Source organism: Ranitomeya imitator, chromosome 4 (assembly GCF_032444005.1).
Source record: "Ranitomeya imitator isolate aRanImi1 chromosome 4, aRanImi1.pri, whole genome shotgun sequence".
Taxonomy (NCBI): Eukaryota; Metazoa; Chordata; class Amphibia; order Anura; family Dendrobatidae; genus Ranitomeya; species Ranitomeya imitator.
In genome coordinates this window covers 641,442,174-641,467,715 of record NC_091285.1, presented here as the reverse complement: position 1 = coordinate 641,467,715, position 25,542 = coordinate 641,442,174, and the positions used below count along the sequence as shown (strand labels likewise).

Here is a 25,542-nt window from a genome sequence, read left to right as displayed (position 1 = left end):
AGTCCTTTCATGATAATCTCCTGCTGATAAAACTGATTTTATTAATACTACAGCAAGCAGCCCAGTATGGGACACATAAATGGAATCAGGGCCTCTGCATCTACATTATGCAGCTCTCAGACCAGGTGGCCAAAACATTGGTGATAGATTCCTTTAATATAATATATCATTAGCTGAACCCATTGATTGGTACAAGGTCATCAGTGTGGTGTGATTTTTTTTTTTTTTTTTGCCGATCTACCAATTTAGGGTCTCTGCCGATGTGACATGGCATCAGTAATCTCTTCCAGCCAGAATTTCATTTCAAAAGTCAAATAGCTTTTATGCTGATCCGAGCACTGATGTAAGAGGAAAAAGTAGCATCTAAGCACTTGCGGGGGTATCACAATGTTCAGGAGGAATTGCTTTACAAAGTGTGGGGTCCACTTTCTCCTATTTACTCTTGTGAGAATGAAAAATTTGTGGCAAAAGCAACATTTTAGTGGGAAACAAAGCAACTAAAAAAACCTGTTTATGCTGTTTTGTCACCTCAGGGACTCTGCAAATGTGACACGGCATCTGCAATCTGTTCCTGACAAATTTACACCCCTTCACGTCCGTCGGCCTAAACTTGTAAAATAAATTGTGAGGTCCATCCTCTATTATCCTTGTGATTAGTGCCCCCCCCCCCCCCCCCCCCCAGTTATAAATGTCAGTGAAACACCTGTGGCGTAACAATGGTCACTATACCCTTTAGATGAGTTTATTGAGAGAAGGGGGGGAGTTTCCATAAAAAAAATATATCTATATATATATATATATATATATAGATATATATATATCTATATATATATATCTACATATATATATATATATATATATAGATATATATATATCTATATATATATATCTACATATATATATATATATATATATATATAATATGAGAGAGATTATATTTCCCTTCTCCTAAGTATTTGGCACTTGATGAGTTCATTTTTGTTAAGTCCTAGTGGGTGTTATCAGATGGTTTTCCATGGGGTGTGTACTTCCCTCCTGTATGACTCTGCCCAATCATAAGCAGGCAGCAATATTTGGGGTAAAGAAGAACACGCCCCCACCATAGCTTAGAGCAGGTTTCTCAGTGTGTGAGATGTAATGACAGGCAGCACTGATCTCCTTGTCTCACGTTCTGCATGATTAGAAAATGGATGGAGCACAGAACACCATTCAGATACAGTCCAGTAGTCATTATGTGCATGGGGAGGGCAGCACAGCTGAGTTTAGCTGTCACATTACAAATCCATCTGTGAAGGAACAAATTATGAAAGATTCTCCTTTTTGTGCATCAGCTCTCCTCTCATAGCACTGTCTCCTCTGTTGTACTGCTCATCCCTCACACTGCCTGTTTGGAGCTGAGAACTCAATAGTCCACTTATATCTGCTGTGCTCAAAGCAACTTGTACTCGCTCTGCAATGAGATCAAAGCAGGGTGTCACTATATGTCTCTACAGGAGCAGTCTGTTCTGGACTCCTGATATGTGAGATGTAATGACACCCTGCTCTGATCTCACTGAAGCAGACGAGTGATTATTACTGACAAATCTCCAAAAACGCAGGGTGGCTTTTGGGTTGGTACAGCAGAGGTGACCGTGCCGTGAAAGACGGAGAGCTGATAGAAGGGTTTATATTGTGACACATCTAAACTCAGCAGTACTGCATCTTTTCCCACTGAAAAGTGTTGGGTCATCTTAGTCTACTCACAGCACTTACTAAATTATGCACCAGGAAATTACGGCTGTTTGTTATTATATGTCTCATGCAGTGAGTGAGAAGTCTTCTCTGAGCTGTAGTTGGGGGATGTTCTTTTTCTGCTGTGTTGTAGCCTGCTTATGATTGGCCAGGATCGTACAGGGAGAAGAAGTACACGCCCCCACTGAAAACTGTCTGATAAATTTTGTTACGCCCAAGTGAGTGTTAACTCATTAGGTGCCGAATACTTTGATTGCTAATATAGTAGAACAAAAACTGCTTTGCAATTTGTACATAATTTTTTTTCCTTAATGTAATTTATCAACTTTTTTCCATTATAAGTTAGTCTCTGGTAGAGTTTTTATTTTAACTTTTGCACGTGTTTTCCTGCTCTTCAAATCCATGAGCACTGCATTATAGTGTGTCAGATATTTAATCCCTGTAGATTTTGTGTGATCTTTTTCAGTTTTCTTAAACTTTTTAAGAAGTTATCAGTGATCTTAACAGCACTCTGTTCTCCAGGTCCAGCATTTACCCATCTCTCCGCTCCAGTCTGAGGTCAGGACTGGCGTTTGGTTTCAAGTGGGGGATTTGGTTTGGTCTAAAGTGGGAACGTACCCCTGGTGGCCCTGTATGGTGTCCTCTGACCCACAGCTCCGAGTGCACAGCAAAATCAACAGCAGAGGTAAGAGACTGAAGGGGGGTGTTAGTAATTCATGCAGATGGGTGGGGGTGCTGAGCGTTGGGTACACGCCGTCCTGACATTTCGGGCAAAGTCATTCGGGCCTATTAATCAGAACGAGATCTGAGCGCAGTGCGTGGACTGGCCGGCAGCTCTCCCTGTCCAAGCTGGGCAGCTGTCATGTTCAGGTGAGGAGAGCCGCCGGCCAGTCCAGTTCTATATTTCCTAGGAGCAAACCCCCTGCACCGTGTCTTAGCGGTGATGATCTTGCTGACCGAACCCTTTCCTCTCCTCCAGGCGCTCGTGAATACCATGTCCAGTTTTTCAGCAATGAACCGGAGAGAGCCTGGGTGCACGAGAAACGTATGCGGGAGTACCGAGGACAGAAGCAGTACGAGCAGCTGTTGGCTGAAGACTCTGCCAAGGTGGTCAACCAGTCCGAGAGACTTAAGGTGCTATATTTGTTTTTTTTCAAGATACAGAAAAATAAAAAAATCCATATAAATTATCCTGATTGAATCTTGTCAGATTTGAGGATTATTATTATTATTTTATTTTTTTTTTTTTAGACTGATTAACCTATCTGCTTTTTCATGCCAGTATATTTGGCCCCCTGGCCGGGGCCTATAGCGTAGGGCTATACTGTGATCTCTGTTTGGTACGGGTCTAAGTAGTGCTGCAGCCATGATAAGAAAATGAAAAAGCAAATCTCTGTGAAGCAGATCAAAGCCATTACACAGCACCCAAAATTGAACCCCTTCACGACAAGACCGAATGTCTCTTTTTGTGTTTCCATTTTTTCCTTCCATTCTTCCCAGAACTTTTTTATTTTTCTGTCCACATAGACATACGAGGGCGTCATTTTTTGCAGGATGTTTGCCAAAAAAACATTTGGGGTTGTGTCACTATTTTCCGAGAGCCGTAATATTTTCATTTGTCAGTCGATAGCGCTGAGTGATTTTTTATTTTTTTTTGCTGGGTGAGACAGTGTGTTTATTGATACCATTTTGGGATAGATGTGACTTTTTGATCTTTTGTTACAGAATTTGTTGTGCTATTGCAGCAACCCAAAAAAAATGTAATTTTGGAGTTCTAGAATTTTTTTGTTTACTGATCGGGTTAATTATTTTTATATTTTGATAGATCGGACTTTTCTGAATGCGGCGATACCACATATCGTATTTTTCAAATTATAAGACGCCCTTTTTTACCCCAAAATTTGAGAGGATGATGGGCGTGCGTCTTAGGCCGGCTTCACACTTGCGAGTTTTACGGACGTAAGAGTGCAGAAACTACGTCCGTAAAACTCGCAAAAAATATGGCACAATTACTCTCTATGCCCCTGCTCCTATCTGCCGTATTAAACTGATCAGTATTATACGGCTTTCTACGGCCGTAGAAAATCGCAGCATGCTGCGTTTGTCACCGTATTGCGCAAATAAAACGCCAATGAAAGTCTATGGAAGCCCCAAAAATACGGATTACACACGGACCAGCAGTGTGACTTGCGAGGAATACGCAGCGGTGTTAGAGAGAAAAGCCGGCAATTCAGTGCGGTGTACAGTAAAATCACACTGACAGCTGACATTAGAATAGGTAGAATAAATATGTACACATAGAATAGGTATATATATATATATATGTAAGTGAGACACATATATGTATATATATTCTTACTTCATACAGCCGCGATATAGCAAAAAGCCGGTAATTCAATTACCGGCTTTTTCTTTCTCCTTCCTAAAACCCGACACGATTTGAGACATGGTTTACATACAGTAAACCATGTCTTCTCTCCATTTTTTTTTTGCAGATTCCACACTACTAATGTCAGTAGTGTGTATATGCAAAATTTGGCCGTTCTAGCTCTTAAAATAAAGGGTTAAATGGCGGAAAAAATTGGCGTGGGCTCCCGCGCAATTTTCTCCGCCAGAGTAGTAAAGCCAGTGACTGAGGGCAGATATTAATAGCCTGGAGAGGGTCCACGGTTATTGGCCCCCCCCCTGGCTAAAAACACCTGCCCCCAGCCACCCCAGAAAAGGCACATCTGGAAGATGCGCCTATTCTGGCACTTGGCCACTCTCTTCCCATTCCCGTGTAGCGGTGGGATATGGGGTAATGAAGGGTTAATGCCACCTTGCTATTGTAAGGTGACATTAAGCCTAATTAATAATGGAGAGGCGTCAATTATGACACCTATCCATTATTAATCCAATTGAATGAAAGGGTTAAATAAAAGACAAACACAATATTTAAAATTATTTTAATGAAATAAAAACAATGGTTGTTGGAGTATTTTATTCTACGCCCAATCCAGTCACTGAAGACCCTCGTTCTGTAAGTAAAAAAACATAATAAACCAACAATATACTTACCCTCCGCAGATCTGTAACGTCCAACGATGTCAATCCTTCTGAAGGGGTTAAAATATTTTGCAGCCAGGAGCTTTGCTAATGCAATGCTGCTCCTTGCTGCAAAACCCCGGAGAATGAGGCTAAATATAGATAGCTTTCTAGGTAAGTTCCCACGATCTATGAACAGCCAGCAGAGGGCGCCTCACCGCAAATGAAGCTAAATATAGATCATTGATCTATATTTAGCCTCATTCTCCGGGGTTTTGCAGCAAGGAGCAGCATTGCATTAGCAAAGCTCCTGGCTGCAAAATATTTTAACCCCTTCAGAAGGATTGACATCGTTGGACGTTACAGATCTGCGGAGGGTAAGTATATTGTTGGTTTATTATGTTTTTTTACTTACAGAACGAGGGTCTTCAGTGACTGGATTGGGCGTAGAATAAAATACTCCAACAACCATTGTTTTTATTTCATTAAAATAATTTTAAATATTGTGTTTGTCTTTTATTTAACCCTTTCATTCAATTGGATTAATAATGGATAGATGTCATAATTGACGCCTCTCCATTATTAATTAGGCTTAATGTCACCTTACAATAGCAAGGTGGCATTAACCCTTCATTACCCCATATCCCACCGCTACATGGGAATGGGAAGAGAGTGGCCAAGTGCCAGAATAGGCGCATCTTCCAGATGTGCCTTTTCTGGGGTGGCTGGGGGCAGATATTTTTAGCCAGGGGGGGGGGGGGCAATAACCGTGGACCCTCTCCAGGCTATTAATATCTGCCCTCAGTCACTGGCTTTACTACTCTGGCGGAGAAAATTGCGCGGGAGCCCACGCCAATTTTTTCCGCCATTTAACCCTTTATTTTAAGAGCTAGAACGGCCAAATTTTGCAGATACACTCTACTGACATTAGTAGTGTGAAATCTGCAAAAAAATGGAGAGAAGACATGGTTTACTGTATGTAAACCATGTCTCAAATCATGTCGGGCTTTAGGAAGGAGAAAGAAAAAGCCGGTAATTGAATTACCGGCTTTCAAGCTGTATAGCGCTGGAAAAAATATTTATATACATATATGTGTCTAATGACAGTATATATATATATTTTTTTCTTTTTGGGACACATGGATCACTTCTATAGCGGTATGTTGGTTTTGCAAGCCTGCGAGAAAACCACGCAGTACGGATGCCATACGGATTACATACGGAGGATGCCATGCGCAAAAAACGCTGACACACCCTGCCTACGGAGGAGCTACGGACCACTATTTTCGGGACATTTCAGCGTATTACGGCCGTAATATACGGACCGTATTTTCATACGCTGAGTGTGAAGCCGGCCTTATAATCCGAATGTAGCTTATCGGGAGGGCGGTTGCGGGGGAGCGGGGTTGCAGGAAGCCCTATGGCAGCAGGAGTGGGGCGATGCTGTGGGCCCCGGACTGGCAAGAGGGGTTGCCCCGCGGTGCAAGGCTGTGGGCCCTGGGCTTTCAGAAAATGTCGGCAGTGAGCGGAGTTCCCAGTCTGCGCAGATTTAGATCTTGGCTCACCGCTGACATTTTCTGAAAGCCCAGGGCCTGCAGACTCACACTGCCGGGACACCCCCTTCCTCCCAGCATGGAGGTCTTCAACAGACCCCCAGATGTCATAGCAATTCTTCAGCAACCCACGTTCACCCGCCGATAGATTCTTAGAATGACGCACCCCATGCCAGAGCGTGGTAAATGCCGCTGTCAGAGTTCAACAGTGGCATGTAACTAGTTAACAGTCGCAGCATGTCCTGACTGTAACACATAGCCATTGCCTGCCGAGTATGGGGTGCGCTCACACCGTGTGCCCACTGCATACGCCCGCTTCCAACTTGCGACGTATATGTATCTCTGATGTCATGAAGGGGTTCAAGGCATGTTGCGGATCTACGATAAACGTTCGATCGGTGCTGGGACCGACATCTTTCATGAGAACAAAGAACCACGTGAAATTAGCTGTCATATTTTTCATTTTAGATGCGGAAACCTCGCCCTCAGAAGGAGCGCATACAGTGGGATATCGGCATCGCCCACGCGGAGAAAGCCCTGCGGATGACACGGGAGGAGAGGATAGAACAGTACACCTTCATTTATGTAGACCCTGTGACCTCTCCTGAACCCAAAAAAACAGTAATCAGTAGCAAGAGGAGTCGGAGATCCACCTCTAGTAATGAGGCCGAACCTGCCCGTCCTAAAGAAGTCTCCTCTCCAACGTCGAGACACTCTGCCCCCGTACAGTCCCCTTCATCCAAGGACAATAAAGACTCCCTACCCGAAACTCGGAGGCAGAGCCAGAGGAAGCAGGTTCAGGAAGAGGAGCCGCCGCCGCCGCCACCCACGCCTCCTCCAGTAAAGATTCCCTGGAAGACAGCAGCCGCCCGCAAGTCGCTTCCAGCCTCGGTTTTATTACACAAGGGCACAATTGACCTTCAGAAGTGCAACATGTCACCTGTGGTGAAAATAGAAAACGTCCTCGCTCTCCATAATGCATCTTCTGATGGTTTTGAACAGTTCATATACACAACCAAGGTAGGGTGAAAAACAAAATCTCCATCATCTGTATTTACTGTGATGCAAAATGTATATTACATCCTTTACCTTTTCTTCTGTGGGACCCAAAGATGAAGCATGTCGGCTGATCCTGCTTTATCCCAAGATCTGCCTCCATTTATGTTAATTGATTGGGTCAGGATACATATCGGATGGTCGACCGCTGCGGGATCCCTTTTACCTTGGATCTAGCCCTCTTCTAATATGTATGAGGGATCTTCCACATAACCTTATACCAAGAATAGCTTTATCTATTGTGGCACGTTGGCTCTCCGCCCAAAGAATTTGGGGCAGACTGGGAGACCAAAGCCTGATGTGACCTTACTTGCCTCTGACAGCCAATATAAAGCAGATCTGCCGGCGTAGGGAGGCTGCATATCACTAATCACAGGTCTGTACTTGCAGGTGCCAAAACTGCACAAAAAATGGTTAAACAGTCTAGTTGCACTATAAGAATACAGTGGGCTTAACGTAGACTCGTGAATTTAGCTGGCTCATTTTTTTGCGCTGTTTTGGCTCTTAGGAATACGGGCCTGTAGGTATAATATGCTGTGATTACATTGGACAGCTGTAAAGTCTCTCTGAGGATGGTGGATTAAATCTGCACTCTCGGACAGGCTTGGTACTAGCCACTCCGTCTATCAATTCCTAGAAGATCCCTGGCCTTTAAGTCCTATACAGGGATCTAGACTTACTACAGAGCCCCCTGGGTTGCATCAAAGGAGTAGCCGCTGGCCGGAGAAGCGATCTTGCAGCAAGAGTAGTGGTATTAGCTGGGACAGAATCGGGATGCTAACCCATGGTCAGAGGAGTAGCTAGGATGAAGTTGCCAGTAGGTCGTCAAGCTTGGGTAAAGCCAAGAGGGATTACAGAACAGATGAGTTCAGAAATGGGGTAAAACAAAAGCTGTATAGGAAAACCAAATGCAATAACTGGCAAATACCAGCAGACTGTTGGGAGTTTAGAGGGAATCCGTCTGCAGGATTTTGCTATGTAATCTGAGATCAGCATGATGTAGGGACAGAGACCGGTATGTAATCATCTATACTTTTGTATTTTAAGGGAGTCGGTAACAAGACAGAAATCACAGTCAAAGCTCCCGAAAAGACGTCTGTACCCTCCCCCAATCTGAAGGCGGAGAAAAGTTCAGCACAACACACGCCTGCTCCCGAAACCTCATCGGGGGCCACAGGTAGGAAACTGCACGTGTCTGCCCCTAACACACACCTCCCTACTGCCAAAGTGAAAGGGGGAGGGGGGAAGAGACTGTTGAGCCCGCCGCCAAGATCTATAAACTGAACGGAGAGGGGGACATCCCGTTACCCCTCCAAAAAAAAAGAGAGAGAAAAAAAAAAAAAGATCAGTATTTTCCCAAATCTGCGCTGTCACCCATTTTCATATTTTTGTTATATGCTGCTTTTTGTGCAATAAACGATACAAAGATGACGACGTTTGCATTGTTCAGTGGGTTTTCTGTTGTGTTTTACTTGGTGCAGATGAGATGGGGGCCGCGTCCGCAGGTCTTTTTCATACTGCCTGGCTGATAACAGCGACCAATTGCATATGCATAGCCGGTATGAAATACATCTGTAGGCCATCACAATCCTTTATATAGAAAGGTTTATTAGTCATAAGGGGGGGGGGCTTATCACTAATATAAAGGCAGCGGTGAGGGTGAGAGATTGAGGAGACAAACGGGATCCACCCCCAGTACAGAAAAAGTTGTCGGGGGTCTCTGATGTTAGCACAAAACACTTTCCTAATTTCCCTTTTGGGGCACAATTGATCCTCATCTATGCCACAGATCACTGACCCTCGTTCTTTAATAGAACTATTCACACATCACGCTCACTTTTTTTTTTACGGACCCACATTGCCAGATCCATTAAACTCAATGCATGTCCTATTGTCATCCGTGTCTGCGGATCAGACAGCACCATATAGGAGGGTCCACTACCACTGGGCACAGTCTCCTGAATCTGCCTTTACACTGGCTGGCCTCTCAGCGCTTCGCAGGTTCTACCAACCACAGTGTTGACTGAGGGTGTTAAGATTTATGTTCTAGCCAGCACACTTAAGCCTACCTCCATTGTAATATCGGAGCCTTGTGTAACCTTGTCCTTTACAGCTCAGTGGTTTGTACTGCGGACCTCTCTATCCTAATTCACTTAAAGGGGTATATCCATTTCACTATGTATCACTAGGATATGACGTCACTTAAAGATGTTGTCCATGGCTCGGACACCCACTTCTCAATTACAGTGTTCCTCCATGTCCAGTAAGAACGCCTTGTTCTCATCACTGGCGCCTGAGCTTGCGTGACGTTATGTCACGTGAGCCCTGCAATCAATCGGCGGATGCCTCACTCTCACTTCCGTGGGCTTCCTTGTCAGGCTGTGGAGTCAGTAAGCCAAACCTCTTACTCCTCAATTTCCATGACGCCAACTCCACCAAAATGGGCTGCAACTCCGACTCCACAGCCATGCTAGGGCTGTGGAGTCGATAAGCTAAACCTCCGACTCCTCAATTTCCATGACACTGACTCCACGATTCCGACTCTACAGCCCTGGTTCCTTGGGGCGAAACTGCTGCTCTGACTTTCTCCGGATGTCAGTTTCATCTGAAGAAAGTGAGATTGAAGCTGCCACTGATTGGCTGCAGGGCTCACTTAACATAACGTTACGCAAGCCCTGGTGCTGATGATGTGGGAATGTTTCCCGTGCTGGTGTTTTTATTCTATGTGGGTAACATTGTAATTAAGAAGAGGTTGACAGGCAATAACCTCCTGTGCTTGGTGTGGGTCCTGCTGCTGTGACCTTCACTGATCGGCAGAACGGGGTATTTTTTATCCCCGTCAGGGCTTTATCCTCATTACTAATGGAGAGGTAAGTCGGACGTCCGACCGCCGCTACATTCATTCTCTATCCACATAGGGAACGCATTGAGCCACGGTCAGCCATTCCTGGCAGGAATAAATGTGCTCCATTCTGCTGATCAGTGCAGGTCCCTCACCGATAACCAAACCATAACCCATCTTGTGACTGTGGGGGTCTCAGAGGACCAAGTGAGATGGGAACACCTCTTTAAAAAGAAGTCATAGTTGTCAGTGTATCTGATATAGTAGACCTGTAGCCCGGTCACAGTCCTTCTTTTTTACTAGCCTCCTTGCTGGCACTCCACTCGCCTCTGCACCTCTCGCTACGCTCCTACACACGGCAGATTTCCTCAGCTCAATCTACAATTTGCCATGTGTGCCAGAAGTAAGATCTTGGTAGATCCAGGAGATCGTCCTTGGCCACCGGCTGAAGGAGAGAGGGATATAAGTGTTTATCGATTCATGTCGATGTGATGCCTCTGGTTGGAGACTCCATACCTGGTTGAGTGTGAAAGAAGGGTCCTTCTGGCCGAAAGCTGAAATCCGGACCCTGTGAAGGAAGGACCCGAAAGCCTGAGAAGCAGAAAGGGATCCATTCCTATGCATGATATGGAGGGTTACTACAGTAAGACTGACTAATAGTGTAATAGTGAAGGACATACTCTCCCGTGGTCCATCATTACTAGTGCACCAGCTCCACCATGAATGATGTATGTCACACCGGAGGTAAAGATCCGTCTGTACAGCTCTCATCAGTGCCATTCACATCTACATCTAGTTTCCGATACATTGAGAATAATATGGATGGACGATTCATTTTCTTTTCTTTTTTCTATTCATTTTCTTTTCTTTTTTTTTTTTCCTATAATGAACCTGGTAAGTTTATAGTCTAGATACATAACTTGTTTACTTTTTATTTTGTGGGGGCGGGTGGGTTTATATCTTCTGTTATTATTTATTGTCTGTCAGTTGTTGTACTTGTGGTCTACGGGCAGAAACGCTATCTACACGCTGTGCACGTAATCCACCTCGTCACTCGCGCTGCGGTGCAGATTCTCGGCGCACAGCATTTTGTATTAAGGCCACGTTTGGATGAGCGCATGCAAAAATGACACCATTTTTTCACTTTTTAATTCTGGATTTTAGCAATTGCAAAGCTTAGGCCACGCAACCAGTACTTTAGGGGCCGCCCTAGATCACTAGGACATCATTTACTGGCCCTTATCTGATGGGTTTACATGCACGTATTACCTTTTTTTTTTTTTTCTACTTTTCATCTCTGCTGTGTTCCATCAGGGCACCACCACTATGATTTCCATTACCACCATGCACACTCGCACTGCCGCCATGGCCCCCGCAAGATTTGTTGCTAAGTGATATGCCACTCAGTAAAGGGTGTACTAGTCGTATTCCCATCTTCAAGATCCTATCTTAGTATGTAGTAGGTGTAATAATTATAATATTAGAAATTTAGTATAGTTCTTCTGATTCGGCATTGCAGGAGCTTAGGTATCCATAGTTACGACCACACATCCAGTGACCAGCTAGTGGTCGTAACCATGGATACCGAAGCTACTGCAACTCCCTGCACATAGGGTAAGAGGCATAACAAATCAGAAGAAATGTACTACATTTGTAGTTGGAGGTATTTTCTAGTAATATAATTATTACACCTACTACATACTGCGATAGGATGTTGGAGATGGGAATACCCCTTTAACGTGGCTCCATCCTGGAGAAAGGCCTCCTTTAAATCACTCCTAAAATATTTTTACATACTGTCCAGGACATCTAAGAGAACATATATTTGTAGACGTTATAGTGGTCCAGTTGTGTTTGACATTTTTATTTTCTTCTCCCTTTTTTTTTTTTTAATTGCTGATTGAATTTTGACTGTGACCACCGACTGAGTTTCGATAGGTTGGAGTCTGGGTGCTCAGATCCGCACCAGTAGCTAAAAGAAAAAAAAGGGCAGAAGCCGTTCAGTCGAACATTACTTAGAGATTGAAGGCGAGCTCAATAGCAGATCCATGTGCCAGACCACTTACCGTTTTCTTTCTGCAGCTCCTACGCAGACTATGCATCTCCGTGGTAACAAACGGCAAACACATTCTGCGATTTGTAATCTTGCATTTTTTTTGTTCAGGTGCAGACATACAGTCCAGAAGGTATATACCCGTCACTGGCTGCAGTCTAAATAGTGTGTGTGTAATATATGTGCATGTAGTCGAGGCTTGAGGGGAAAGTCTGCAGTTACGCTTTGTGGCGGCAGACTTTTGAATTCTCAAAGTGTACACACTGCACGTTGTAATGATTCTCCGGCGTCATGTGACCTCCTGACTTTTACCCCGACAAAGGCCAGGGCAGAAAAGGATCTGGTCTGTGTGTGTTCTGGGAGGATTCTCTGATGCCGGGAACCGTGATTTGCATACATGTGGTCACATGCCGACCAGACGTGTGCAGGCTTGCTTAATGCTAGGGAATTGAGCAAGTCCAGAAATGTCTAGTCGGAATGTGACTGGGAGTATGCAAATTTCATTCTTGCAGTCACATGGCCACCGTCACCAATTAATCCTGACAGTGCACCCTTTGAGGATTCAAAAATTTGCAATTGCATATAATCAATACAAGACGTAAACCTCAAGCCTGGACAATCCCTTTAAAGCCCACATACAGATTAGACCGATGTAGGCAGAGCTTGCCACTATCGGCTGACCGTCTGCTGTTTCTGCAGACCTCCTCACTCTCCCCCGACATCATCTGTCCGACCCCGGACTGACGATCTTTGTGCCCTTGGTGAGATGAGCCACCTTCAGAGATGTCTAGCAGAGGCTCTCTTAAAGAACACATCGTTGGGCAGACCGAGAACTCCTGTGTAAAGAAATATCGGGAGAGATGGCTGCCCGCTGATTGGCCAAATGATAGTTCATCCGACAGCCCTTCTTTGTATATGGGGCCCCTTGCATTCTCATACTTTATTCCATTTATTTTCTGCGTTGTGCTGACCTATGCTTGATCGGTGAGAGAGTTAGAAGGGAATATGACTGCACGGTCAGACTACACAGCGTGTTTGCGGTCTGTTACTATGGAGACGCATCGTCCACAGAGTCGCTGTTGAAACAAAACAGTGGAAAAGTAATCAAGCCCTACTGCAAAGTGGCTTCAGTCTATGAGCCTCGACTCTCACCCAGAGGTGGGTCGTTTGCAGTCCTTCGAGACACTGACCCAATACTGGATTAATGCACAACACAGTTTCTTTTTACTAGGAACCTCTGAGAAGAAACACCAGAGAAGGTCCAATCGGACTCGTTCAGAATCTGAGAAGTCCTTGGACTCCGTGCCAAAGAAGAAGGTGAAAAAAGAGCAGGTGGGTTGCATGAATCGTTTGCTTTCTCTTCTCACCAGTTGTCAGATCAGTCATGTCCATGGATTGTGGTGACTTAATACTCGCCGTTGACTAAACGTGTGCCTGAACTCCTTGTATCTCACCTGTACTATTAAAGCATACAACACATCTGCCTTGCATTTTTCTTTTTCATTTACCATTGTTTTGTGACGATTATGCCATGACATTCAGATTACATTGAGACAACCAATTTGCTTAACGACTTCTAGTTTAAATGTTTCGAAGAAATGTTACACCTACAATAAAAAAAAAAAAAGAAAATGATCAATGTGAACGGAATAAAAGCTTGCCTGTGTCACTCTGCTGCTATGCAGGGAGATGCAAGCTCCACTAGATGGCAATAGAGTGGCGAGAGGACTGCACAGTGCTAGAGTAGACCTGCAGTGCTGCAGCGAGGCTACCACCAGGTGGCAGCAGGATAGTCAAAAAAGCCGGGTCAATATTAGTCAGTAGCGCAGTACCAGAGGGATAAACAAACACAGAGTCAGAGACAAATCAAAAAGGTCAATACTGGTCCAGAGTGGAAATACCAAAGACAAGAGACAAAATCAGGTCAGAGTCCAAGCCGAATCAAGTACCTGGGAGTCCACACATGAAGGGGAAACACAGTGTCGCTACGGGGAGAGGGGAGTAAACAGACGCGTGCACAGTCAGCAAAGGCAGCAGGACAAATCATGGTTTAAGCAGGGTCAGCTGCTAACGCCGTAGGCAGAAACTATAACTGACACCGCCTACAGGATGCAGTGGAGATAAATAGCAAACCTGAACCCAAAATGAGGCAGAGCAAAGTTACCCCCTGACATGACCAGACCGTGAAAGGGGTAGACAGGACTCAAAAACCAGATTGGATCACGACAGCCTGTCTGGTTTGTTGCAGGTGCAGACTAAAGGTAGTAGACTGAAGTCTGCTAACCCAGTGACATGGACAGTATTGTTTACAGTATTATGTGTATGGGGACTTTTTATCTCTTCCCCGGCAGATGTCAGGGCAGAGAAGGATTTGGTCTGTGCACATTATGAGGATTCTCCTGGAACAGGCAGGCGTGTGACCGCAAGTGTGCGATTTGCATACATGCGGTCACATGCCAAGTAGACATGCGCGACCGGACACGTCTAGTCGGAATGTGACCGGAAATATGCAAATCATACACTTGCAGTCACAAGACCGCCTGCTCCTGGCACCAGAGAAACCCTGTTGGGAATGCCGTGAGGATTAATAGAGTTACTGCAAACTTGTACCCAAGGCCGGTCAACCCCTTTCAAGGGGTATTCCTAAAGGATGAGATATGACTACAATATGCCATCACTTTATGTCTCTGCTTCTCAGACAGCTGATGCACAGCCCTATTGAAGTGCATGATATTGTGCTGCAGTGTCCAGTAAAATTGGGGTAAAATAATGCAACATAAGTGCTGCAACTTCTATATTCTCAGGATCTCTTATGTGTCCCAAATGGTTTGACCCCGCTGATCATAATTAATATTGTTGCAGATTTGAGCTTTCAGAATTATTCAGCCCTCGGATTGAAGTAGGAGAACAAACTGCTTTGCTTGGGACAGACAGAAACCATTGTCTTCATCGACACAACATTGAAGACTGCAGGAAAAGAACGCACACACCAAAGAGGTCATAGAGTGCAGTGTTAGCAAACTAATAGTGATGAGCAAGCGAGCGAGCGTGCTCAGATAAGGTGTTATGCGAGCACGCTCATGTGCTGAGTGTCTTCGGCGTTCTCGAATAATATGGTCAAGTCTCCGCAGCTGCATGTCTCGCGGCTGTTTGTTAGGCAATCTCTGCATGCGTTGTGACTCAACTGCGGGGACTCGAATATACTGTTCAAGCACGCCAAAGACACTTGGTTGGCACCCAAACATGTTGGATTAACACTTTATCTGAGCACGTTCGCATCACTACAAACTAACATCACATCTGCCGTGTGCACAAAAGTAGCTCCAGCCCAAGTCTGCCGCAATGAACTCAATTGTCAGTTCATTAGGCACAGCCCTTTCATCTCTGCAGTCAATGCTTTTGTGAAAATATCCCTAGTCACATTCTCATTGGGCAGTGTTGTAAGTACTGAAGTCCTTGTTCTTAAAGATCAAAAAAATCTCGTTCAAAAATTAGATCTTCACATCAAAAGGCTTGATTTTTGGGTGATCTCTTTTCATCTGTAAAAGTGCCAAATATCTTGGTTGTCATGCATGGATTTTATTTCTTCCTCTGCAGCCTTTATTCATTTATTGGCTTCTTCTGAGAGCTGAGATATGTCTTCCCAAGATGTGGGTCATGTACGTTGTCAGTGCATGCCTTGTATGAGATGTACAGGTGGTTTACCTTTGTTTTCTCTTGTTAAATGCCTTGGTACTATATTCGGGGTCGGTTCTCTCGTCACTTGTAGTGTTTGGACTTGCGCGATCTTCTGCTTTTTGATCAGAAGTAGTCAGAACACTATAGGGCTTCTCTTCATATTTGATTTTTGGGTAGGATTACACTTTTGCAGGTCTTTGAAGGAATTGTCCACTAGTTGGACAACCCCTTTTTGAATAAAATAGTCCCCCTTACGAAATAAAAATAACACATAATCATCTCCCATACCGACGTCATTCCAGGGATGTCGGCATCGGGTCTCCCATGACCTTGTCTGCAAGGTTCGCTTGGCATAACAATATCACGGAAGGCCCGGAGACATCACTGGAATGGCGCCAGTGCCGTTGGCAAGTATGTTATTTTTATTTTCTATGAGGGACTGCTTTATTTAAAAAATGGGTTGTTCAGATAGTGGACAAACTCTTTAAAGGGAATCTGTCAGCAAGTATTTGCTATTTAATCTGAGAAAAAGAGGGTCATCAATGATAATGGCAATGTTAACTTTCAGAAAACTATCACTTAATCAGCAGGAGAGTATCAATAGTTAAAACCTAACTTTTAAAAAGAGCTCTTCTAAACAAAACCCACTCAATTATAACCTAGACAAGGTGATCAGCAAAACGAGTGAAATTGCATAAATATGATAATAAAGTGCTTAGTGATGCCAGTGGCAATAAAAACGTTTGATCTCACCCAATTCTTGTAGTAAAGCCAAGTCATACACGAAAAGAGGAGTACATGGCCAGAGAGGTAAGATGATAACCTAGCGTTCCCTGTCATGCCCGTATGGCTCCCGCCCTGATAAGGGCAGTACACAAGTGTATAACTGTCACGGGTTTACCCCGACAGAGAGGAACCAGAAAACTGCAGTGTCTGATTTCTCCTACTCCTGCACTGATTAGAAGCACTTCCAGCTTCATATTAAACAGTGTAAGTTTCTTTTGTCAGTGCAGGGGTTAATCTGATCAGTTGAGAGCTCTTGGAGGCTTTCCTGCATTAAGGCTCAGCTGTTCACTGTTAGCTACTCATATCTCCTATATAATCAGGACCTTGGCTAGCACTCATTGTCAGACGTAGCTTTTGCTGCATGGCTGGAGGTTGCTGGTGGTTATTGGAGAAGGCTTTTGGGGGATTTTTCTGTGACTGTTGTTATGTTTTGAGTGTGTGATAATTCCCTTTCTTCTCCTACTTTGGTTTAACCCTTTCATCCACTCCTCAGTGCATTCCTCTGATGTTTGTGTGAGTATATTTGTATGTTTGGTATTTTTCGTTACCCCTGTTAGTATTACCTTGTTAAGGTACCGTCACACATAACGATATCGTTAACGATATCGTTGCATTTTGTGATGTAGCAACGATATCGTTAAGGAAATCGTTATGTGTGACAGCGACCAACGATCAGGCCCCTGCTGGGAGATCGTTGGTCGCTGAGGAAAGTCCAGAACTTTATTTTGTCGCTGGACTTCCCGCTGACATCGCTGGATCGGCGTGTGTGACGCCGATCCAGCGATGTCTTCACTGGTAACCAGGGTAAACATTGGATTACTAAGCGCAGGGCCGCGCTTAGTAACCCGATGTTTACCCTGGTTACCAGCGTAAACGTTAAAAAAACAAACACTACATACTTACCTTCAGCTGTCTGTCCCCGGCGCTGTGCTTCTCTGCACTCCTCCTGCATCCTGTGTCAGCGCCGGCCAGCCGGAAAGCAGAGCGGTGACGTCACCGCTCTGCTTTCCGGCTAACCGGCGCTGACAGTGCAGAGGAAAGCAGAGCGCCGGAGGACAGACAGCTGAAGGTAAGTATGTAGTGTTTGTTTTTTTAACGTTTACGCTGGTAACCAGGTTAAACATCGAGTTACTAAGCGCGGCCCTGCGCTTAGTAACCCGATCTTTACCCTGGTTACCGGGGACCTCAGGATCGTTGGTCGCTGGAGAGCTGTCTGTGTGACAGCTCTCCAGCGACCAAACCGATGCTGCAGCGATCGACATAGTTGTCGGTATCGCTGCAGCGTCGCTTAGTGTGACGGTACCCTTAGTCTGTGTATTACGGTACACTACTACTCGTCTCTTTCCTCGGTGAGAGAAGCGTGTAGACTGATGGCGAATTCAGGAGCTAAGGTAAGGTACGTGGCCCCGGTATCTTCACCATAAGAAGTAACCCAAGGAACAGGGCGAGCTAGGGTGCCCCCTGGTGATAGGGACAGGGAAGGGGCCCCTGGTCCCTGGACACCGCAACCGAGTCGTGACATTTTCTCTTACTGAAACCATTTTTTTTATCCATTATGGATCCTATCACAGTTCTGATAGAGCAACTGCAGCAGCGCAGCCTGGAGGTGACAGATCTACGCACTGTCGTTTTGCAGAACCCTAATACATAAGGTTTGAGGACCATGACTCCCAGGCAACTCATAGTGGAGCCCAAGATTGCTTTGCCTGACAGGGATTGCTTTGCCTGACAGGTTCTCTGGGGGTTTGACAAGTTTGTTTTCAGGGAGGCTTGTAAACTATAATTCAGGTTACATCCTTATTCCTCAGGAACCAAGGAGCAACGGGTGGAGATAATAATCTCTTTCCTTCAGGGTGACCCCCAGGCATGGGCATTCTCCCTCCCATCTGACTCTCAGTCGCTCCAGACAGTGTAGGAATTTTCTCCCTTCCCCATGACAGCACCATACATGACAAATGGCATCCGTCCACAGGAACAGGTGGATGCCTGTGGCAGGCTGTATACCTCCAGGGGGATCCCCCTCTGATGGTGCCCGGTCCTGAGACCGAGGTCCCCGGTGTGGGGGCAGCTGGGCGTGGTGGCGCGCGCCCGTCATCCTGGGGGCCCCCCGCTGGACTTCCCGGCGGATGCTCCTGTCATGAGGCTGGGCCGGAAAGGGGCGTCTCCAACATGACGCTCGCGCCGAGTGAATGGAACGACTTCCGGTCATACAGGAAGTGATGTAACACGCTGGGGGAGACGGTGTGCTGGCACTTCCGGGAGGGAGTTGCTCCAGAGGCGTGCACAACGCTCCTACCAGATAAAGAAGGGCAATGGATGCGGCAGCAGCTTCTCATGAAAGCATGGCAGACCCCGCAACGCAACCGCGCATACCGGACGAAGAAGTGAACCCGCAGGCTACCGGGGTACCCAGGGTCTTTGGTGGGTGTGTGCCTTTGTAAGGAAAAACATGTGGGTAATGACGAACTCTGTGTCATATTTTCTTTAGGGGAAAAAGGCCACATCAAAGCAGAAAAACAGGACATGTGCACTATGTAAAGAAACCCTCCCTAGAACATATGACAAGCGAATCTGAACGTTCGTGTATTAATAAAACAGTGGCCGAGGAGTCTCCGTCGCTACTCCAGAGCATAAAATCTATTATTCGAGAGGAAGTAAAGACAACAGTAAAGGAACAGTTAAAGCAGCATACTGCCCTCGGTTCCGGAAAGCCCACCTATCCCCCTCCTACAAATATCCAAAATGCTGATGTAGATTTGGAGGAAGAGCTGGGAGAATTAGCCCCCTCTGATGACTCAGACCTGTACTCGGACAAGGAATATGGCCGTCCTTAATGTTCATCCAAGGATATCGGGAAGTTACTCAAGCTTGTCTATTATGGGGGTGGAGACGCCTAGGGAACAACGAACAATTCAAGATTCCATGTTTAGTAACCTGGAGGGGAAAAAAAGCAGAGTTTTTCCCTTTTATGATAATCTCCTAAATTTGATTAAAAGGGAGTGGAAAAAAACAAGCAAAAAGATGTCTGTCCTGCAGACACTGAAGCACAAATACCCATTTGATGAGGAGGTCTGTGAAAAATGGGAAGAGGCTCCCAGACTGGATGCTGCTATCGCTAGTACCTCTAGAGGGATAGCCCTACCATTTGAGGACGTGGGTGCCTTAAAAGATCCCCTCGACAAAAAAGTGGATGCCTTTCTAAAATCAGTTTGGGAGGCATCAGCATGGTCATTCAAACCTGGGGTAGCCGCTACTTGTACAGCTTGTGCTATGGTCAAGTGGTTAGAGGAATTAAGTGAGCAGATAAAATACAAGTGCCCAAGAGAGGCTACTGAAGGCAATACCTTGCTTGCAAGAAGCGGCAGGGTTCCTGGTGGATGCCGCAGTTGACTCTGTCCGATGTGCCGCCCTTGCATGCGCCCTATCCAATTCAGGTCACCGAGCACTGTGGTTAAAAAACTGAGCCGCAGACTTTCAATGGAAAGTTAAACTCTGTGCAGTCCCTTGTGAGGGACAGTACCTCTTCGGAAAAGCATTGGATGAAATCCAGGAGAAGGCGTCAGACAAGAAAAAACGATGTCGCTCTTGGGTATCCTAACAGCAACAATCCCAGCGGTCCAGTGGGCGCCAGTCCATACGAGAGAATTACAATGTCAGATCCTATCCGAGCAGCCGAAGCATCCATACAACTTGAATCGGAAGATTCTTCTATCGCCACCATTGCAGGACTCGTTAAAGTGGTGACTGAGCACCAAAAACTTAAACAACGCTGTACCTTGGTCGGTGCGGAACCCAGTGGAGCTGACCACGGATGCAAGTCCATTAGGTTGGGGAGCACACCTAGCAGGCCGGATCCCACAGGGCCAATTGAAACCCTCAATGAGGACAGCATCCTCCAACCTAAAAGAGTTGACAGCTGTGAGGTGGGCAGTTCTTCATGCAAAAGAGGAGGTCCAAGGGAAACATGTGGTAGTATTATCCGACAACAGCACGACTGCAGCTTGCATAAATCGGTAAGGGGGTACAAGGTCAACATCCCTGATGGCAGAAGCCAAAGAGCTGTTCATATGGACAGAAAGCAACCTTTTGTTCCTGTCAGGTACACACTTGAAAGGGACGGGCAATCTTGTGGCAGATTTCTTAAGCCGTCACGTATTACATCAGGGAGAATGGTCCCTGAATCAGGAAATATTTGGAAGAATTTGTGCCATCTGGGGCACACCAGAAGTGGATCTGTTTGCCACAAATGAAAATCAGAAGGTAAACCGGTTCTACTCCCTAAATCCAAGAGAACACCCAGAGGGAGTGGATGCATTTCTGTACCGATGAAAGTTTAATCTGGCGTATGCTTTTCCCCCGGTTCCGTTGATCCCGATAGTCCTAAAGAAAATTTAGGAAGACAAGACACGAGTAATCCTTGTCGCGCCCTTTTGACCAAAAAGGGCATGGTTCACATGGCTCAGATGCATGTCTATCTCGGACCCATGGATCCTTCCGGATATCCCCAATCTCTTGCACCAGGGTCCAATAGAACATCCTCAGGTGCACAGACTCGATCTCACCGCTTGGAACTTGAGAGGGGACTCCTACTAGCATAAGGATTCTCGGGCCCTTTAGTGACCACTTTGCTCGCTAGCAGGAAAAAGGTCACGTCGGACAAATACCAAAAAGTTTGGGAAAGATTCCTGAAATTTTCAGGGCGACAGTTGTCCGAGACTAGCCAAGAAATCCCGGTAAAAGAAATTCTAGAATTTCTCCAAAAGGGGCTAAAAAGAGCATTATCTACCAGCACCCTAAAAGTGCAAGTCTCTGCCATGGGTGCGTTGTTTGACCAAAAACTTGCTGATCACCCTTGGGTCTATAGGTTCATTTGAGCCTCCTTTACAGCCATACCCTCAAAATCACTACCTAAGGTAGCTCCCTGGGATCTAAATTTAGTTTTAAATGCACTAAGTTCGCCTCTTTTTGAGCCTCTTACTTCCATTTAAATAAAGGCCTTGACACTGAAGACAGTTCCCTAGTTGCCCTGACTTCAGCTCGACGTACCTGTGAGCTGCAAGCTATCTCATATACTACCCCATATACTACCTTTCTGGATGACAGAGTAATTATAAAGACTGACCCGGCCTTCCTTCCAAAGGTCAATTCAAAATTTCACAGGGACCAGGAAATAATTTTGCCGTTGTTTTGTTCAAACCCCAAATCCCAGGGAGAGCAAACCTTCCATTGTCTAGATGTCAGACGTTGCCTGCTCCAATATATAGAAGCTTCAAAACCTTGGCGACAGTCATCAGCCCTTTTTGTCTCCTTCCAGGGGACAAATGGGAAAAAAGGCCTCAAAATCAACTATTGCATGGTGGCTTCGTATGGCTATTTCACTTTCATATTCTTCTTCTGGACAAGTTCCCCCACTGGGTGTAACAGCTCACTCTACAAGGGCCATTGCCACATCCTGGGCAGAAAGGGCAAATGCATCTGTGGAACAGATTTGCAGAGCAGCGGTATGGTCTTCACCCTCCACTTTCTTCCGTCATTATAGGCTAGATCTAGGGCTGTCAAATCTTGCTTTTGAGAGAAAGGTGTTATCTGCTGTTGTCCCACCCTAGGAGTCTCTGCTATTTCTTCCTCTCATGTGCGGTGCTGTCATGGGGAAGGGAAAAAATAATTACTTACCGATAATTTGATTTTCCAGAGCCATGACAGCACCGTATTAATTCCCGCCCTATCTTGGTGATGGTTGTGTGATGCACAAAAAAAAAAAGGTGGATAAGAGTGACTTTGTCAAAATGAATGTAATATACATATGTGAACTAATAAGGCAGTTGCCTTGCATACTCTGAAACAAACTGAGGAGAGAGGTGCCGCCCCCTTCTTTTATCTCTGCTGCAGGTTTCCTGTTCCTGGGGGCGGATGCCATCTCTCATTTACGGTGCAGTCATGGCTCTGGAAAATCAAATTACCGGTAAGTAATTATCATTTTTTCTGATGCTGGGTCTTATATACGACGGCCCAACCATGTCTCCCTGGCTGAGTCTAAACTACGTCAGGTTCAGCAGGGAGACCGGCTGGCGGAGGAGTATTGCTTCGAGTTCAGGAGGTGGTCCACGTACAATAAGTGGATTGACCCCACGCTCCTTAACCAGTTCTGTCAAGGAGTATCAGTAAGTGTGAAGGATGCCTTAGTCCTGTATGAGGCTCCTGTTTTCCTGGACAGGGCGGCCATGGCTCTGGCTATCCGGGTGGATCGCCGACTTCTCCAGAGACATAAAGAGACACCCCAATGTGCGGGAGGTCCAGGGCCAAGGGAAACCTGGTCCGAGTCATCTGAGGAGCCTATGCAGCTGGGTGGAATAACTCGTTCTGGAAAGCAGTCTGTTTGGCGCAAAGGGGGAGTATGTTTTCACTGTTGTTGAAAGGGCCATTTCGTGGGCACATGTCCTTCATTATTTCACTGTAAACAGCCGCTGGAAAACTAAGGAGCCCGGGTTGCGGCAAGGTTAGCAACCTGGGTTTACAGATCTCATCCGTGGGTAGGGCACAATTCTTTCTGCCTGCTGAAATCCATCTGGGCAAAAATAAGGTCTGCCTTTGTAGACAGTGGGGCGGGGTTAAACTCGATCGACGCTAGGTTCATCCTTGGCCTCAAACCAAGTACACTGTCCAGACCTATACCCAGAATCTCTATTGACTCTGCACCCTTGAAACCGCGGTATTTTACTCAGTCCAGGGGCTACATCTACAGGTAAGGGCCATACACTCAGAAGGTATTGACTGTTATGTTCTAGAGGGTCGGCCCTCTCCTGTGGGTCTTTGACTTCCTTGGCTCACTCTGCACAACTCTGTGGTAGATTGGCAGACTCGGGAGGTGGTAAATTGGAGTGAGTATTGTCAAGGACACTACTTGGGCACCCGGCTTGCAAGGGTGGATACCTAGGCTGTGTCTAAATACCTGTCTGATTTGGGGATGTGTTTTCAGAGCAGGGATGTAAAGACCTTCTTCCCGCGCTGTTAATCTTGTCCCTGTGGCAAAGCTCCCAAAGAACAGACTATATAAGATCTCTGGTCCAGAGAGGCAGGCCATGAAGGATTAAATTGCAGAAAGTTTGGCAAAAGGTCATATCAGATCATCCTCGTCCTCCATTGCTGCGGAGATTTTCATTGTAAGGGAATGTGCACACGTCAGGATTTCTTGCAGAAATTTTCCTGACAAAAACCGGACATTTCTGCCAGAAATCCGCATGCATTTTTACCGCGATTTTACCACGTTTTTATAGAGTTTTTACCGCAAAAAAACTTGAACGTGTGCACATAGCCTTAAGAAGAAAGACTGGGGGTTATGCCCTTGCCTAGATTTCTGTGAGCTCAATAAGATCACGGTCCAGGATCCGTATCCACTTCCTCTCATCCCAGGCCAGGGGGGGAGGTATAATCTCACTCGTATTAAAGAGGGGGATGAGTGGAAAACAGCTTTCAATATGCCTGAGGGACACTATGAGAACCTTGTGATGCCATTTAGGTTGACTAATGCTCTCGCCGTCTTTCAGCACTTTGTAAATTACATCTTTAGTCACCTGGTAGGTAGATTTGTTGTAATCTATATTGATGACATATTAATTTATTCACCTGCCCTTGAGTCACATCAGGTACATGTCAGGCAGGTCTTACAGACACTCAGAGACAATAAATTATTTGTGAAACCAGAGAAATGTATGTTCTCAGTTGAGGAGTTCCCTTTTCTAGGATATATTTTATCGTCCACCGGTTTTCGCACGAATCTAGCAAAAGTCCAGGCGGTACTGGATTCCGATCATCCTGAGGATTTGAAGATGTTACAAAGGTTGGGGCGTGGCCTGAATGTCCATGTGAGCGGACGCGCGGCAGAGCGCTCCTGCTACTGTATTTATAATAATCCTGTGCGGCAGACGCTGACCGGCTTCTTGTGGGGCTTACCGGCTGGTGGAAGGTCCTGGGAGTGAATATGACCATGAGACGGCAGAAGGACGCGGGAGCCGGGGATGCAGGGGCCGGCCAAGATGGTGCCGATGCAAGGGAGAAGGCTGACAAAGAGAACGCCGCATGTCAGAAGCGCATGGAGGTGGCTGCGAAGCTCCAGCAGTTCGCTAGAGTGGAGGCCGCAGAGGAGGAAGCCGGAGCTGACACTGAGGAGGAGGAGGAGAGCCCAGCAGGAGAGCAAGAGGTACAGCAGGGGAGAAAGGATAGTAGCATGGCGGTGGTAGTAGGGGGATCTGAAGATATGGTGCCAGGAGCTGAACCCACCCTCAGAGATGTTTTTGTGCTGGTTTCTTCATGCAAACAGTCCCTGACCCTGCAGATACAGGAGGTCAAGGGCAACACAGCCCAGATAAACACAGCCCTGCAGAAGATTGACAAACGTGTGGGGGTGGTAGAGGAGAGAGTGAGCACTGCGGAAGATCATATAGTACAGCTGCAAAAAGCTGAGAAGAAGTTTGCTCAAGCAATATCAGAGCTGGCTGCAAAAAATGAGGATCTGGAGAATAGGTCCAGAAGGAATAACATACTTATAGTGGGTATCCCTGAAAAAACTGAGGGGAGGAATCCCACTGAGTATATTGAAAGCTGGCTGTTGGAGACCTTTGGTGATGCAGCGCTGACAAAAGTGTTTGCGGTTGAGAGAGCTCATAGGGTCCCACCAAAACCACCTGTCCCTGGAGCGAATCCCCGTACCATACTTGCCAAAATTCTAAATTACAGAGACATTATCCTGAGGAAGGCTAGAGATATGACGGATTTGACAGTGGGAGATCAGAGAATTGCTATCTACCCGACTATTCCGCCCT

General features: G+C 45.9%; 1 protein-coding gene across 1 annotated transcript in view; it reads left to right on the top strand.

Moving 5' to 3' along the window:
• The window catches only part of NSD3 (nuclear receptor binding SET domain protein 3), a 132,180-nt gene that overhangs the window by 36,616 nt on the left and 70,022 nt on the right, over positions 1–25,542 (top strand). Inside the window, exons 3-7 of the mRNA XM_069766880.1 lie at positions 2,254–2,416; positions 2,711–2,865; positions 6,777–7,328; positions 8,412–8,541; positions 13,491–13,591. Of these exons, the coding sequence (XP_069622981.1) occupies positions 2,254–2,416; positions 2,711–2,865; positions 6,777–7,328; positions 8,412–8,541; positions 13,491–13,591 (1,101 nt within the window). The remainder of the gene's footprint in view (positions 1–2,253; positions 2,417–2,710; positions 2,866–6,776; positions 7,329–8,411; positions 8,542–13,490; positions 13,592–25,542) is intronic.